Below are 16,833 nucleotides of genomic sequence, written 5' to 3'. Positions count from 1 at the left end.
ACTGGAAATGCTGATAACCTTGCTTGAGATATCAGTTTGGTGAACTGGAAGTAACAGCAGCGCAAGATTTCTGACAAGATCAAGAGGTACTTTCTGTACCTGAAGAAAATGTACGTTGCCTGAAAAAAAAAAAAAAAGAACTAAAGCAACATACTTGTTCTTGGGTTTAGATCCTTCTTTTGCATTTTTTTTTTTTTTTTTTTTTTAATACTCTGACATGTTGAATGAGCAGATCAAAAAAATTGCATACGTTTCTTGAAAATACTTTTCCAGGCTAAGATTTTACGTTTCTAATACTGAACCCCAGACAGATAAAAATCAAGTTAGTTATTAAAAATTGAAAAATAAGTTCACCTTTGGGCAAAAAATAAATACACTTTCTTTTTGCAGGTAAAAAAAAAAAGTGCATTTATATTTTGTTTTTTGCGAGCCTCTAAAGATGTGCACCAGCGATCAGCAGATCGCTGATTCCATGCAGATCGGTCAGGTAAGTACCTCAAATGAGCAAGTCGATACATTCGGATAGGAAGACAAAATGAACTACCACAGAGCTCACAACTTTGTGGTAGTTTATTGAAAACTTCAGACACCCACAAAGGCTGTTGGGACTTGAATTTTTCCATTCACAGAGCACTGTAAAATAAATCTGGGAGATCAGGTCGCTAGACACACTACCGAATATTTAGACCGTAACAGTCTCCCTCTGACGTCACTGCTTAAGGCAAAGTGTTCCTTATAGTCTGGGCTCCTGCTGAATCCGACAGGCCGGATTAACCTGATTAAGATGCTCCTCCTCCCAGAATGAAATCTTATGACCCCCCCCCCTCCCCCATCTGGCTGAATCTTCGCTATGCCTTCCTCCGTGGCTGGGGGGGGGGGTCCTGTGGATTCTAATATATAGGGCGTCCGTGGGAGTACACTTTTCCCAGGTCTGACACGTAACACCTGGTGAAGCGCTGTCAGTTGTCTGCTCAACCCCTTTGGAGTAACCCTACACTTCCACACTGTCCTGGATCCTTAGGTGTGGGCACATTATGGAGTTAAGAATCTAAGGGACATAATGCCCTTGGGTACCCTGCTGTTCCATTTCCAAATGTCTCAGAGGTTTTGTTTGCCGGGCTGGATGTTGCCCCACTACTTCCGGTTACACCATGCTGTAAGGGTCCCAGATCCCAAAGTGCCCCCCCCCCTTTCATGCTGATCCAATTGAGGCACTATTGGCCCCTGTTGTTTTAGACAAGCCTCTCTCAACTGTTGTGCTCGCCTCTGTGTTGATTCACTTAAAATAGAAAAACCATAAGAATACGGACAGGGTGATATTTCCTCTATGGATAGGGAGAACCGGGAGGATTGGAGCAGGGCCCTAAGCTTGTTGTGTCCTCCAAGGATAATCAAGTTAAGTTCCTCCACCGGGTATATAATACTCCCTCCAGACTCCATAGAATATTCCCGGATCGAGACTCCCCCCTGTCCCAATTGAAGACTTCAACCAGGATCCTATTTCCATATGTTTTGGGAGTGCCCTTCTATTGTGTCATTTGGGCTGCTATTTTTGAGAGAATTACATTCGATTACAACTGTCCCTTTCACCCTCTCAGTCCTTAGCATTACTCGGAATCAAGATGACCAACAATGGTCTCACCATACGAAGCTATATTAATAGCTCATCTTAAAGCGATTCTGATGAAATGGTTATCTTAACGCAACCTAATGGTGTCCTCGTAGGAAGCTATGGTGAATGCGGCCCTCCCTCTATATAAAATTACCATAAATGAATAGGGGATACCACTGGAAATTTCTAAAGGTGTGGTCTCCCTGGACCCTGACCTGAGATGGTCCACCTACGTTGTCCTGGTTTGAGTGAAGGGTCTTCTACAAGAGGAGTGTCCTTTCCACCAAACCTTCTCTCCCCCTTTCCTGACTGTTGCTCCTCTCCATCCCCATCTTTCCTTTGTGACTCTCACTCTTCCTTCTCTCCACTACACCATGCTCCTGGGTATATATATAGGATGGCTCTCCCTCCTAGGAGGAGGGGGGGGTCTTTCACTTCTGGTACTTGTGTGAAATTTGCCCATGCCTTTCTATGCTTAATCTGCCTCTTTTACCTGTTCTTTAATGGTTTTGATTGCTTGACATCTATGTGTACACCCAAAAAAAAATGCACACCCTCATGTTCCTAGTTTCCTCAAGTAGAATTCCAGAATAAACTTAAGTAGTCTTAAACATGCTATCTCCCCTCTCCGCCTATGCAGACTAACCTGTGTAAGGAAGATGTACATAACTATTTTCAGCCCGCTCCGGTCACACAATCTCCTGTGGCTGCAGAGAAGAGAGCGCTCATCAAAGGCTGAAAATGCCTGGAGCAGTGAAATCACCCATATGCTCCTATGGCCCACCCCTATTTAGCTCTCCCTCCTCTCCTGCCACAAGGGAGCAAGGATCACATGACTGGACCACAGCAGGCTTAAAATCGGTAAGTATATACATCTTTCTTACACAGGTTAGTCAGCACAGGAAACCGTTACATAGTAGTCAGGTTGAAAGAGACAATTCCATCTAGCTCAACCAATAAAAAAACAAAACAAAAACTATACAATGCCATATACACAATCCTATACCCACAGTTGATCCAGAGGAAGGGGAAAACCCCTAGGAAAGCATTAACCAATTTGCTACAGCAGGGGAAAAAATTCCTTTCTGATCCCCCATGAGGCAATCGGATATTCCCAGGGTCAACTTTACCTATAAATATTACCCAGTTAGGTTATGTACACCTAGTAGAGAATCCAGGCCTTTTTTTAAAGCAATCTACTGAGCTGGCCAGAACCATCTCTGGAGGGAGTCCATTCCACATTTTCACAGCTCTTAAGGCGAAAAAACATATCCATATTTGGAGATGAAATCTTCTTTTCCTCTAGACGTAAAGAGTGCCCCATTGTCCTCTGTGATAACCTTAAAGTGAATATCCCAACATTAAGTTCACTATATGGACCGATTATGCATTTGTACTTGGATCATATCCCCCCTTAATCTCCCTCTTCTCAAGAGAATAAACTCAGTTCCTCTAATCTTTTCTCATAGCTGAGCTCCTCCACGCCTCTTCAGTTTGGTTGCCCTTCTCTGCACTTTCTCCAGTTCCCCGATATCCTTTTTGAGAACTGGTGCCCAAAACTGAACTGCATTTTACAGATAAGGTCTTACTAATCATTTGCAAAAGGGCAAAATTATCTCTCTGGAGTCTATGCCTCTCAACACAAGAAAGGACCTTGCTTGCTTTGGAAACCGCAGCTTGGCATTGCATGCTATTAGGCTTATGATCTAACCGAACACCCAGATCTTTCTCCATCATGGATTTCTCCAGCTGTACTCCCCCCTAGTATGTATGATGTATGCATATTCTTAGCCCCCAAGTGCATAACTTTACATTTATCAACATTAAACCTCATTTGCCATATAGTTGCCCAATGATACAGGGCACTGAGGTTGGCTTGTAAGTTGGAGACATCCTGTATAGAAGTTATTCCACTGCATAGTTTGGTGTCATCTGCAAAGTCTGAAATAGTACTTTTAATCCCAGACCCTATATCATTTATAAGGATATTAAAAAGATTCAGAGTGAGAATCAACAATCACTTTCTGTAAGTTTTTAAACATGGATATCATATCTTGGGCGACTCTTCGAAAGGGTGGATAAATTCTGTACAATCATTTCTCAAAGGCCAAGGTTGTCTATGTACTTTAACCGGTTGCCGACCGCCGCACGACTATATACTGCGGCGGTCAGCCCCGGCCAGGCAGAGTGACGTATCGGTACGTCACTCGCCTGTCACTGACTTGCGAGCCTATCGCTGGCGGGCGCGCGCCCGCCGAGGCGCGCGCCCGCCGCGGCTCTTTCACAGGCAAGTCAGTGCGTGTGACCGGCGGACTCGATGTCCGCCAGTCACACTGCGATCGCTCCTGTGAAGGGAGAAAGACAGAGCAGCTTGTGTAAACAAGCTGCCTGTCAGTTCTCCCTGTGTAAAAGTGAAGATCTGTCCGTTCTACTATGTAGAACGGTTGATCTTTGCTTTTACACCAATAGGAATGTCCCTACACAGTTAGAATCACGCCCCTAGGACACACTTAACCCCTCCCTGTCCAATAAAGTTAACCCCTTCCCTGCCAGTGTCATTTTTGCAGTAACAGTGCATATGTATAGCACTGATTACTGCAGTAATGTCACTGGTACCCCCAAAAGTGTCAAAAATGTCAGTCAAGGGTCCGATCTGTCCGCCGCAATGTCGCAGTACCGAAAAAAAAAAATCGCAGATCGCCGCCATTACGCGTTAAAAAAAAAAACACCAAAAAATGACAAAAATCTTTCCCTTTGTTAGTAAACGCGATAACTTTTGCGCAAACCAATCAAAATACGCTTTTTGCGATTTTTTTTACCAAACATAGGTAGCATAAAACAAATTGGCCGAAAAATGTTGAAAAATTTTGATTTTTACTTTTTTTTTTGGGGAATTTCATATAAAAAAATGTGAAAAATATTGTTATTTTTGCAAAATTTACGCTCTTTTTTTGTTTATAGCGCGTGATCAAAAAAATCGCACAGGTGATCAAATACCACCAAAAGAAAGCTCTGTTTGTGGGAAAAAAAGGACGTCAAATTCGTTTAGGTACAGCGTCGCACGACCGCGCAATTGTCCGTTAAAGTCACGCAGTAAAAAAAAAAAATCGCAAAAAAAACCCTGGTCCTTTAGCAGCCAAATCCTCCGGGGCTTAAGTGGTTAAGGATACAGCTAACCTTCTCTGCATATGTCCAATTCAACCACACTTTCTTAATACAGCATTGGTTAGACTACATTAATGGACATTTAAAAGCAATGACAAAAAAAAAAAAAAAAGTAAAAAAAAAAAAAAAAAATGAACGAAGTATTCCATCAGTCTAAACTAAACAGGACATTAGTGACAACACACAAGACTGGCTGGATGTTTGGACGTGAAATATTTACCTGGATCTTCTGGTAGACATAGTCCACCCCTCCCGCTGCTTGGTAGCATGGGTTTTTGGGCTCTCCTTGCGGACAGGCTCGGCATGATTGCAAGAACGTTTGGCCGGAGGAGATGTGTGGCTGTCACTCAAGCTAGAATCACCGCTGTCCTTCTGTAAAAACAAATATTATTCCATTAAAAGATCATCTTCATGCAACAGAGGTTGGCTACTAGTCAAAGAGACCTTTCTAAAGGGCCACATATGAACCAGACCTATAAAAAAAAAAAAAAAAAAAAACTTTCCACAGAAAGCCATTAAAAAGGACAATTACATCAAAGTATTGCTTAACCAAGCATTACAACATTGGCTTCGGCATTAATTGACCAGCATAGGGAATACTACTATCCTTGTAGTTATTTTCAGTCATGTAAGAAGTCCAGCTAGGCAGTGGAAGATATTGAAGGAAGTCTAAAATATGTAACCGAGTAACTCCAAATGGGAACAAAAATCACAATTCTTATAAGGCGCGCACACACACACAACGAACAAAGTTAATTTTGAATACACAGCTGGTTAAGCCCCGTACACAAATGTCAGGAGACAACACTAGGTTTAAAAAAAAAAAAAAAAAAAAAACGGCTGACATTTCAGTCTGTCCAACAGATGCTGGCTTTTGTCAGACATGCATGCTGGAAAGCCAGCATCTGACTCACTCCCGATCAGCGCTCTCAGCCAATGGCACACAACGCTGATCGGAGTATTCTGGCAGGGGAGCGGTCACCCAGTCAGGTCAGTTAAGTAGCAAAGGGGGTTTTAAATCAGTTTCAGCTGCTTCGGTGTTAATGAAATTAACAGGTGCACTAGATGGGCAACAATGAGAGAACCTCCAAAACAGGAATGGCTTTACAGGTGGAGGCCACGGACATTTTTTCCCTACTCTTTTCAGTTTTTCACTCATTTTGGATTTGGCTAGGGTCAGTGTCACTACTGGTAACATGAGGCAATACTTGGACCCTATAGAGGTTGCACAGGCAGTCCAACTCCTCCAGGACGGCACATCAATACGTGCCATTGCCAGAATGTTTGCTATATCTCCCAGCACAGTCTCAAAAGCATGGAGGAGATTCCAGGAGACAAGCAGTTACTCTAGGAGAGCTGGACAGGGTCGTAGAAGGTCCTTAACAAATCAGCAGGACTGGCATCTGCCCCTTTGTGCAAGGAGGAACAGGATGAGCACTGTTAGAGCCCTACAAAATTACCTCCAGCTGGCCACTGGTGTGAATGTCTGACCAATCAGAAACAGACTTTATGGAGGGTGGCCCAAGGGCCTGACATCCTCTAGTGGGCCCTGTGCTCACTGCCCATCACTGTGGAGCTTGATTGGCATTTGCCTTTGAACACCAGAAATGGCAGGTCCACCACTGGCGCTATGTGGTTTTCACAAATGAGAGCAGGTTTACCCTGAGCACATGTGACAGATGTAAAAGGGTCTGCAGAAGCCGTAGAGACTGTTATGCTGCCTATAACACCGTTCAGCATGACCAGTTTTGGTGGTGGGTCAGTGAAGGTCTGAGAAGCCATATCCATGGAGGGACGCACAGACCCCTACTGGCTAGACAATGGCACCATGACCGCGCCGTTAGGTATCGGAATGAAATCCATAGACCCATTGTCAGACCCTACATTGGTGAAGTGGGTCCTGGGTTCCTCCCGATGCATGACAATGCCCGGACTCATTTGACGAGAGTATGAAGCCAGTTCCTGGAGAAATTGAGACCATTGAATGGCCCCCATGCTCGCCTGACCTAAATCCAATAGAACATCTCTGGGACATCTCTAGGTTTCGGTCAATCTGATGCCACTAGGTTGCACCTCCTGTTCAAGAGCTCAGTGATGCTCTGGTCCATATCTGGGAGGAAATACCCCAGGACACCATCTGTCATATCTTTAGGAGCATGCCTCGACGTTGTCAGGCATGCATACAAGCATGTGGGGGCCATGCAAACTATGGAGTACCATTTTGAGTGGCTGCAACGAAGTTTCAGCAAAATGGACTAGCCTGCTGCATAATTTTTTCACTTTGATTTTTGGGGTGTCTTAATTCAGCCCTCTGTAGGTTGAGAATTTTCATTTCCATCAAATCATGTGGAATCCTTTCGTTCCCAACACATTATACAGTCCATATCAGTATAAATATCCAGCATGAGATTTTTCCCCTTTTAGATCTGATGTGTTTTCAAAGTGTTCCTTTAATTTTTTTAAGCAGTGTATTTGCACCATGGTGCAAATTGTGACACAAACTCTCAAGCTTCCTCTCGTACCAGACGTGCCTCCAAATAGGTGAAAAACATGCTCATCTCATTCTTGGATCTCGAACATGGGTCAAAAATTTTTCATCACACCAAAAATATACGCCACAAGTATCGGATAGGAAACATCCTTCTCAGATCAAACATCCTTGGCACAAATCAAAACAATATCTTCCCTTTGATGTACTCAGGTGTCATACCACAAAGATACCATAGAACGGAAAAGCAGAAACCATAGTGCTCTTTATTTTAAAACTACTTTTATGGAAATGCATAGCAAGTAACGGCAGAAAAAACAAGTCGTCAACTCTGCCGCATTCTTGTTTTAAATAATTATAAAAATATACCTGCTATTTTATAAGTCGGAGACATGGTCACAAACTATGATCCAGCTAATGACTACTAATGGCACTTTTCCACTGCAAGTACCGGTTCAGCTCCACTCAGCCCTGCTTGGCTCGGTTTGGTTTTCCACTGCATGGTACGGTGTTGGAACGCTTCAGTATGGATAACAACGATTCTCTGACCAATCAGTGGCTAGTAGTGACAAACAGTCAAGGCTGCATGCAAAGGATTGTGGGATATGGTACCGGTACGGCCCTCTGGGAACCACAACTGAGGTGGTGCTCTTTAAGCGAGCCGTACTGTTCAGTTCCATGTAGTGGAAAAGCGCCGCTGTACCAACACCGTACCATGCGGTACCATGCAGTGGAAAAGCGCAAAAGCGAGCCGAACCGTTTGGTTCCATGCAGTGGAAAAGCACCATAACATCAGAGGAACAGTACCACAAAACGCATCATCTCTAGGCTACTTTTAGATGTGCATGCTCCTTGCTCTCTAGTCTCCTAAAATACTATATTAGAACATAAAAGAACAACACAATCAGAACTGTTGTCTTACTGATATTGTGCCTTAAATAGTTCATATCACTAGTGACTTAATTTACAAAGGTGAATAATATTTAGTCCGCGCCATAAATAGTGGTCTTAGTACTTTTAGTGTTTATCAGCCTTTATAATACAAGCAATGTAAAAGTCAGCTCCCAAAGATGATCACTAAAGCGAACACACTAAATAAAAGGTAATATCAGGCAGATAACATTTCAAGAGGAAAGCAGGAAATGATATTTTTAAAAGGTTATTGGACGTGCATCTTTAAGTACACTACATAAAAGGGGTATGGGAAAAAATTACTGACGGTGACACACGTACACCTACACAAATTGAACTAGATGGACTATTGTCTTCAAGCTTACCTACTATGTAACTAATATCACCCAGAGGGTAATGTTTTTCCTTCAACAAAATTGGAAATACTCTTTAGGTGACTAAAGAAGAACTCCAGGCACTATGATTTTGTCTCTTTAGAATTCTTTTTTACTTATGGGATTGTAAACTCTTCTGAGCAGGGCCGCCTTAACTCCCTTGTTTTTTTGTTGTATTGTAACTGTACTGTCTCGTTTTATATTGTAAATTGCGGCGCAAAATGTTAGCGCTATATAAATTCTGTAGAAGAATGCTAGTCATTAGCGCTGGCAGGGGCTACTCAGGGGTTTACATATTCTAAATTGACATCAGTCCCTGCCTTCAGTTAGCTTACAATCTAAGGTCCCTATCTCGCATACACTGTTACAAAAAGTATTGGGATGCCTGCCTTTACACATACATGAACTTTAATGGCATCCCTGTCTTAGTCTGTAGGGTTCAATATTGAGTTGGCCCACCATTTGCAAATATAACAGCATTCAACTCTTCTTGGTAGGCTGTCCACAAGGTTTAGGAGTGTGTCTATGAGAATTTTTGACCATTCCTCCAGAAGTGCATTTGTGAGGTCAGGCACTGATGGACGAGAAGGCCTGACTCTCAGACCCTGCTCTATTTAATCCCAAAGGTGTTCTATTGGGGTTGAGGTCAGGACTCTGTGCAGGCCAGTCAAGTTTCTCCACCTCAAAACCCGCTTATCCATGTCTTTACATGCCATACAGCCAGATGTGGAGCTTGCCAGAGCCCGCTGACTCTGTGGACTTGAACCTGGGTAGTCTGCAACTGCTGTAGAGTCAAACCTTGAGCCTGCATTTACACCTGAACGTAGCGTCTTTGAGCATTTTTCCAGCGCTTTATGCGCGGCTAGCGCGTTTTTATACTGCGTTTTTTAATAGAGAAAATTATCATCGTTGCATCATTTGGTAGGAGCCAGTTGTGCTGCGCTGCTGTCTCAGCCAATGAGGAGGGAGAGTCCTGGGCAGCCGAGACACTCCTGCAACATCGCTGGATCGAGATGGGCTCAGGCAAGTATTAGGGGGGCTGGTGTACACAGAGAATGCATTAAGATAAAAAAAACCTTCTGACTTTACAACCACTTTTAAGGTTAGGTTAGTATAGGATTAGGAGTTTGGGTTACAATTAGGATTAGGGGTTATTTATTTTTTTCTCTTAGGGTGTTAATGAAATTACTACTAATGAATAAATGTAAAATACATAAATAACAAAAATCATAAACCATAAATTCAATAAATGAATACGAAGTAATAAATAACCCCTAACCCTTTAAAAAAAATGAACCACCCTAACAAAATTATAGTAATATATTTTTTTTGTTTAGGGGTTAATAATTGATATACTCTTGCATAATCTTTTATTTATGCATTTTACATTTATCTATTTTTTAAATTTTTTTATTGGAGCAGAAAATCAAGGGCAAAAAAAAAAGAAAGAAAAAAAAATGCAAATGGCGCATTTCCATTCATCTTATATGGGTATAAAAACATGCCAAAAACTCTGAAATCTGCCCAATTCAAGCTAAAAAAAATGCTCCAGGACTTAGAACCTTAGACGTTTAGCTTCAGGCGATTTGGAGTGGAGATGTGAACTCTATAGAGAATAACTGTTTTTTTTTATTGTAATGCAATGGATTAAGATTAAAAAAAACCTTCTGCCTTTACAATCCCTTTAAGCTTATCAAGTCTTGACTCAGGCCTCTTTTAGCCATGACGGTATGTCCTGTGATGTGTTCAAACTGCAACGATTCCCAATGCTGTTGGGGCCCCCCTGTGTGCCTTGGACCCCTACAGGACGACTGGTGGTTCCCCCCATCAGCGGCCCTGAACATACTGATGTGCCCCCGGTCATCTGGCTCATCTTCCAGGCGGGGAAAGAACCTGTGGTTCCCATCGCTGGAGGAAAAGATTCTCCCTGCCTCCAACAGCCACATGGCAGCCCGTGCTCGGTCCGTCTCTAAAATGGCATCACAGACAGAGCTGGAGGAGTCAACTGTCTCATCGCAGCCGGGTCACGCTGATGTTAAGGCTGCTATCGCTGCCTGTCAAGCAACGCTAACCTTTAAGATAGAGGCTGTACAGCTGGACGTGGGACTTCCCCACCAGGACATCGATAAGGTGCTCTCCCTTGGGCCAGACTGAAGATGTGGTTACTGAACATACCACTGATCTCAGTTCCCTGCAAACAAAAAGGTACAATCGCTGGAATACAAGACGGATGCAGAAGATGGAGAAAATCGCAATCGGAGGAATAACTTCGGAGGAATAACTTCTGCACAGTGAGTCTGGTTGAGGGGGCAAACCTGACAGTCTGTGGAGAACCTGCTGCGCACACTTATCTGTGGCCCAGTTCTATCCCTACTACACCGTGGAGAGAGCTCATCGCATACCGCCCAAGCCAGGACCCACTCGGTGCGCCACCCCGCACTTTCATACTGCGATCCCTTAATTTCCGAGATAGGGATGAAGTGCTCTGAGCCGCTAGAGCACAAGGGGACATTGCTTACCAAAACAATAAGTTGGTCATCTTTCCTGACTACCCAGGTGGAGACACCGAAACATGTCGGCTCCTACCTTGCTGCATCTATGCACTGCACTTTTATTTTTCAGCTAACTTGTTTTTTGTTCAGGAGAGTTACACTAATTTGTGTCTTTTTATACTGCTGCTCCACCATCTCTGCCGTTGCAATGTGTATTCTCACGCCAGAGGTTAGCCCTTCTGGTTCACGCCTCCCCACCCTTGTGGGGTTTTTTTGTTGCACACTCTGGGGACTTAAGCATTCCTGTGTTGGGGATACAGGGTGGGGGGGTGGGTTGGTGCCCCACTGTTACAATTGTGTTGGGGTCCAGGGAAGAGTTTGGGTTTTGTTTGTAGGATGTGCTTCATGCAACCTAATGATTTAGGACATGCAAAATGTTTGCTACCTCTATCCAGTGTATGTTTTTGCACAGTGCATGCCTTGGTGGTCTGCTCCGCCATTTGGGTCTGACTTCCCCCTGGACGGCTTTTCTTGTGAGCTTATCCTTTGAGTGTACATTATTGTACCCCTATGCATCTATTAACAATAGTTTCCTAGAAATTAGCCAGAACTTTGCTGTTAAGCATTGACCGGCGTTTCGTTTCTTGCAGAGGTATAATCCCCACATTTGAATCCTGCAGGAAACCAACCTACAGGATTCGAAGACTATCAGCCTTAAGAAACCGTGGGTGGGTATGCATTATCATGCTACCTATTCTACATATGCTCGTGGGGTTAGTATCTTGGTCCGGAAGTCTCTCCAGTTCCAAGCCCTGGAGGTTCGGACAGACCCAGAGGGTATATATGCTATATTGCATGCTTGTATCTGACAAAAAGTATGGTAATTGTAGGGTTGTAAATACCGCCTCTGGCTTCTATCCAGATTCTTTATGCAATTATGAGAATTTTGGTACAATTTGATACTGAACTTTTTTTTCCTACTGGGTGATTATAATATGGTCCCTTGCCTAGGTCTGGACAGATTACACACTGCGGCTAGTGCCTCTCCTGATCTGGGGCAGTTTGCCTCTTCCTCTGCACTTCACCATTGAAAGGAGGTGTCTATATTACCTTGTGGGGTATCTAACCATTACTCTTACTGTTTCTGTAGCCCCTGGGTCCCACCTGTGGCATCTCTAGATTTTGGGCAATGGATGAACCTTTACAAGAACCGTTAACCTCCTCTATTTGCAATTATTGGGTGTCAAATGATGCCTCTGCATTTCCCTCGACAGTCTGGGACTCCTTTAAGTCGTGGGCTGGGGGGGGGGGGGGTCCAGATCTAATGCGGCGACATGTTTAGAGGCAGCCTTCCTGTGATCCCTGTCTGATCTATGCAACTTAGTTTATAGGGGGCCAAGGGCCCATGGGGGAATCCGGGGTGCGACAGATTTTTGCGTTCGCACCAATGGTCGCTTGCTTAACCTTTATGGGGTAATCCGTCCCTACCACATTTTCGCACTATCGCAGATTCTCAGATTTGGGCACGGTTTGGCATCAAGACTGACAGATATGTCCTTTGATGCCCTTTTATCTTTCTCACAGGTTTCACCTACCTCCCTGGATGCAATTTCGCTACCTCCAACTACATCATGCTGCCAGGACTTAGTTTCCCCAGTTGCCACTCCTCCAGGCTGTTCCTATTGAGGAACTACTGGCCCTAGGAGATTTAGATAAGCCCCTCTTGACCTTATATAGAGCACTTTTGGAAGTCAACTCCTCTAGGGTTGTCTATGGGAGCTGTGGAAAGTAGATCTCCCATCCCTGGATAGAGAAGATTGGGAGGACTGCTTGGAACAAGGTCCCAAACTTGTTAACTCTTCCTGAGATAAATTCATTCAAGTAAAATTTCTACATCTGGTATACATTACCCCCCTAAGACGTCACTGAATTTACCCAGATCGTGACCCTAGCTGCCCTCGATTTCAGTTGCACCTGGGATCATATCTTCATATATTCTGGGATTCCCCCATTATGTCTTACTGGACTAATGTCTTTTCAGAGATCTGCGGTTGCAGCTCTTTACCCATTTCCCCAGAACTGGCATTAGGTGTTCATGAGGATAGCCAGCGTTACCACCATTCCAAGTTATCGATTTCTTATCTTTTATATTATGCCGAAAGGAAATCCTACTGAAATGGCCCTCACCAACCCCTCTGGGGCGGTGTCTTCTTGGAAAGCTATGATGGATGCGGCCCTACCCATGTATAAAATCACTTCTATGAATAGGGGTTGCGCATGAAGTATGACAAAGTTCGGTCCTCCTGGACATCTAGTTAAGATGTCACTGTGAATTTTTATTGCACCTCAATATGGCTACTGGGTATGTACTTAGTGGGTGTTGAACCCATGGCGCTAATACAATATTGGTATGATTACTGTACTTTTCCTGTAATTGGACTCTTCTTGTGTGTGTCATTCACTGGATATGCCCGGCATTGTACCATGTCATTATGTATGTCTTTATACTGTATTGTAATTGTTTTCAATAAAGCACTCCCGTTTTGTTAAAAAAAAAATTAAAATTAAGGCATTTGATCACTTGCACCAAGTCATTTCATTCGACATTTGAGCCACAGGTAGAGGGTTCGATATATCTTTTTATATATATTTTTTATGTAGGTTTATATTTTTGGATGTATACAGATTGTAAAAAGGTAATCACACTTTAAAATCCTTATTTAAAATCATTTTAATAATTCATCTTTTTATTTTATTCATTTTTTGGAGGTTGGGAGCTCCCCTTTAATATCAGCACATGTATAGTTAACAGAGGAAGTGTTGTTCCCTCATGTTATATATGTTGCTCCTTGATTGGCAAATCTATTATGTACTGGGATTGGGCCATCCCGAATTTGATGAGATCCCTTTCTAAACGTACGGTTTTCACCCGCATAGGCCTCAGACTGTCAGGGATATCCCCCAACACTAGGAGAACCTTGGGCAAAATTGGTGACTGATGGTATTTACCTCTCCCTCTCTTATTGTTACCTCTACGTCCTCTGAGTGGGAATGTTATTTATATTATCCACACTGTGAACAGGGAGCCCCCCTTTAATATCAGCACATGTATAGGTAACAGAGAAAGTATTATTCCCTCACATTATACATGTTGCTCCTTGGTGTTAAACTACATAAACTATAGATATTAAAAGAGGGCTATTAATAATCTGTCAAGGTTTGTGTCCATTACAGAGCTGACTAGCAATCATGAATAAAAGTTCAGAGCTGACTAGCGATCATGAATAAAAGTTAATCCCTATTGGTCTTCATCCCACTAGTGGAGCCGGAGAGCCGTGCTGTTAAATGTTAGTTTTGATTGGAGGCGTCTGGTTACCATGGCGCTCGAAAGTGTATCCAGGAGTAGGTTGACTATGGGGCTCCATTCCCGCTGACGAGGTCCCGCCCAGGATGTAACGTGTACTGGGGAGGAGCTAAACCTGACGTCACCCACAGCTATCCGTAGGGTACACTGATTGTACCGAGAGTGCTGATTGTTTGCACATTTCATAAGTGCTATGCTTGTAAGTTTTTTAACCTGCTTTATTAAAGTTTGGTGTTAAACGGAGAGCACTAGATATTGCCTTATTTTTTTTTACATATCATGGACGAGCTGTCACCGCTACTATGGAGTACCTACTGAAAAATCTGTGACCCCATTGGAGGTGGTGTATTGAGACCTATTGGTCTTAGCAAGGAGGTGAGAGGCTGCTTATGTTTGTGGTGGAGGGATTCTCACAGGGACACATGCATGCCCCATTCAGGAGCACTTATTCAGAGCGGTGGAGTTTTACAAGATGGACTTAATGATTTATTCATGATTTATGGATGCTTTATTTAGTTTATATATTTTTATTGTTTGCGCTGCACTACTTGAAAGATTACATGTGAGGTTTTGTTGCAAAGGTCAAAGCAAGAGCAATATTTAACACCAGACCTACTGAGTAACTCTAAACTGGTAACCTGTAAAAAGCGTTTAAAGTGTCGCCTATGGAGATTTCTCGCCACCATAGTTTGCCGCCATTTCACAGGCAGATGAAATTTTAAAGTGCGACATGTTAGGCATCTATTTTCTCGGTGTAACATCTTTCACATTATACCTTGTAAAACTTTGTGAATGTATGCACAGACAATCATGTGGCTGCCTTGCACACCTGGACCACTGACGCCTGATGACGGAAGGCCCAGGAGGCACTAAGCGCCCTTGTAGAATGTGCCTCAACAGGGAAAGGAGGAACCTGACCCCTGATGGAATAGGCCTGCACCACTGTGCCTGATCCATCTGAAAATGGTCACAGTAGATGCAGCCACCCTCATACAAGATCCATCCATAAGGACAACCAAGGAATCTGATTTCCGAATCAACCCACCAGGCACACCCTAAGTGCCCAAACCACATCCAGGGAATGTAAAGCAATTTCTTTAATATGTTTCGGTTTAGGGAACAAGAAAGGCAACACAACGTCTTTCATTCAAGTGGAAATCTGAGATGACCTTAAGAAGGAATGACTGACAGGGACAGAGCACCACACTGTCCCTGTGAACCATCAGATAAGGTGACCGTCAGGACAGCGCAACCAGCTCTGATACCCTGCGTGCAGAAGTAATGGCCACCAAGAAGGCCACCTGTTAGAGTAAGCAGAGGAAGTTCACGAATATTTTCAAAAGGCGGTTTTTGAAGAACCGACAGTACCAGACTGAGGTCCCATTAAAGGTACGAGGTACCAGGGATCTTACCGGAGGAGCCAAGTGGCAAACCCCCAGATGAATGTGTGAACCAAAGAATTTGCAGCCAACGGCCACTGGAAAAAAATTGCCAAGGCGGAAATCTGGCCCCAAATAGTGCCCAGAGCCAAAGGCTGATCTACACCACGTTGTAGGAACTCCAGCAGGAACGGGAAGAAACCCTTCGAGACTCACACCAAGCAATGTACGTCCTCCAAACTCGATACTTTTCCTAAAAAGTAGATTTTCTAGCTTAACAGTGCAGGAATCACCGACTCAGACAGCCCTCTATCCTTCAGTACCTGCCTTTCAATAGACAGGCTGTTAAAGCCAGCGACCGTAAGGCAGGATGGAAGATTGGTCCTTGACACAAAAGATCTTCTCTGAGAGGGAGTCTCCAAGGGACATCAGCAACCAGTCTTACTAGGCCGGCGTACCAAGACCGGCGAGGCCATTCTGGAGCTACCAAAATTACTTAAATTCCTTCTGCCTCGATTCTGAACAGAAGTCTCGGCAGAAGTTGTAATAGAGGAAAGGCATACATTAGATTTTACCAACCCCAAGGTGCCACCAGAGCATCCAAGGCGTTGGCCAGAGGATCCCGAGACCTTGCCACAAACCTCTGAACCTTCCAGTTGAGACGAGAGACCAACAGGTCCACATCAGGAGTCCCACACCGGAGACAGTTGGTGAAACACTTCCGGGTGAAGAGACCATTCGCCCGACCCAAGCAACTGTCGACTGAGGTAATCCGCCTTCCAATTTTCCTCCCCTGGAATGTGCACAGCAGAGAGGGTTGGAACATATACTTCTGCCCACCTTAGAATGCCATTTACTTCTCTTGCCACTAGGGCCCTTTTGGCTCACCCCTGAAGATTGACATATGCCACAGCCGTGGCATTGTCTGATTGAATCCTTACCGGGTACCCTTGCAGATGATCCTTCCACAGGGACAGGCAAAGCCTGATTGCCCGAATTTTCAGGATATTGATCGGCAGACTGGACTTCTCCCAAGTCCAAACCCTT

The 16,833-nt window shown here is 43.8% G+C and overlaps 1 protein-coding gene across 4 annotated transcripts in view; it reads right to left on the bottom strand.

Annotated features, from left to right (window-relative positions):
* ATAD2B (ATPase family AAA domain containing 2B) overlaps nt 1-16,833 on the bottom strand; it is a 346,270-nt gene that overhangs the window by 290,238 nt on the left and 39,199 nt on the right. For all 4 annotated transcript variants that reach the window (XM_082251749.1, XM_082251750.1, XM_082251751.1 and 1 more), the window contains exon 2: nt 4,998-5,149. In XM_082251749.1, coding sequence (XP_082107875.1) covers nt 4,998-5,149 — 152 coding nt within the window. The remainder of the gene's footprint in view (nt 1-4,997; nt 5,150-16,833) is intronic.

This window comes from Pelophylax lessonae (genome assembly GCF_965119305.1).
Source record: "Pelophylax lessonae genome assembly, chromosome: 3".
Classification (NCBI taxonomy): domain Eukaryota; kingdom Metazoa; phylum Chordata; class Amphibia; order Anura; family Ranidae; genus Pelophylax; species Pelophylax lessonae.
The sequence above is the reverse complement of the archived record's forward strand: the minus strand, read 5'-3'. Positions and strand labels throughout refer to the sequence as shown.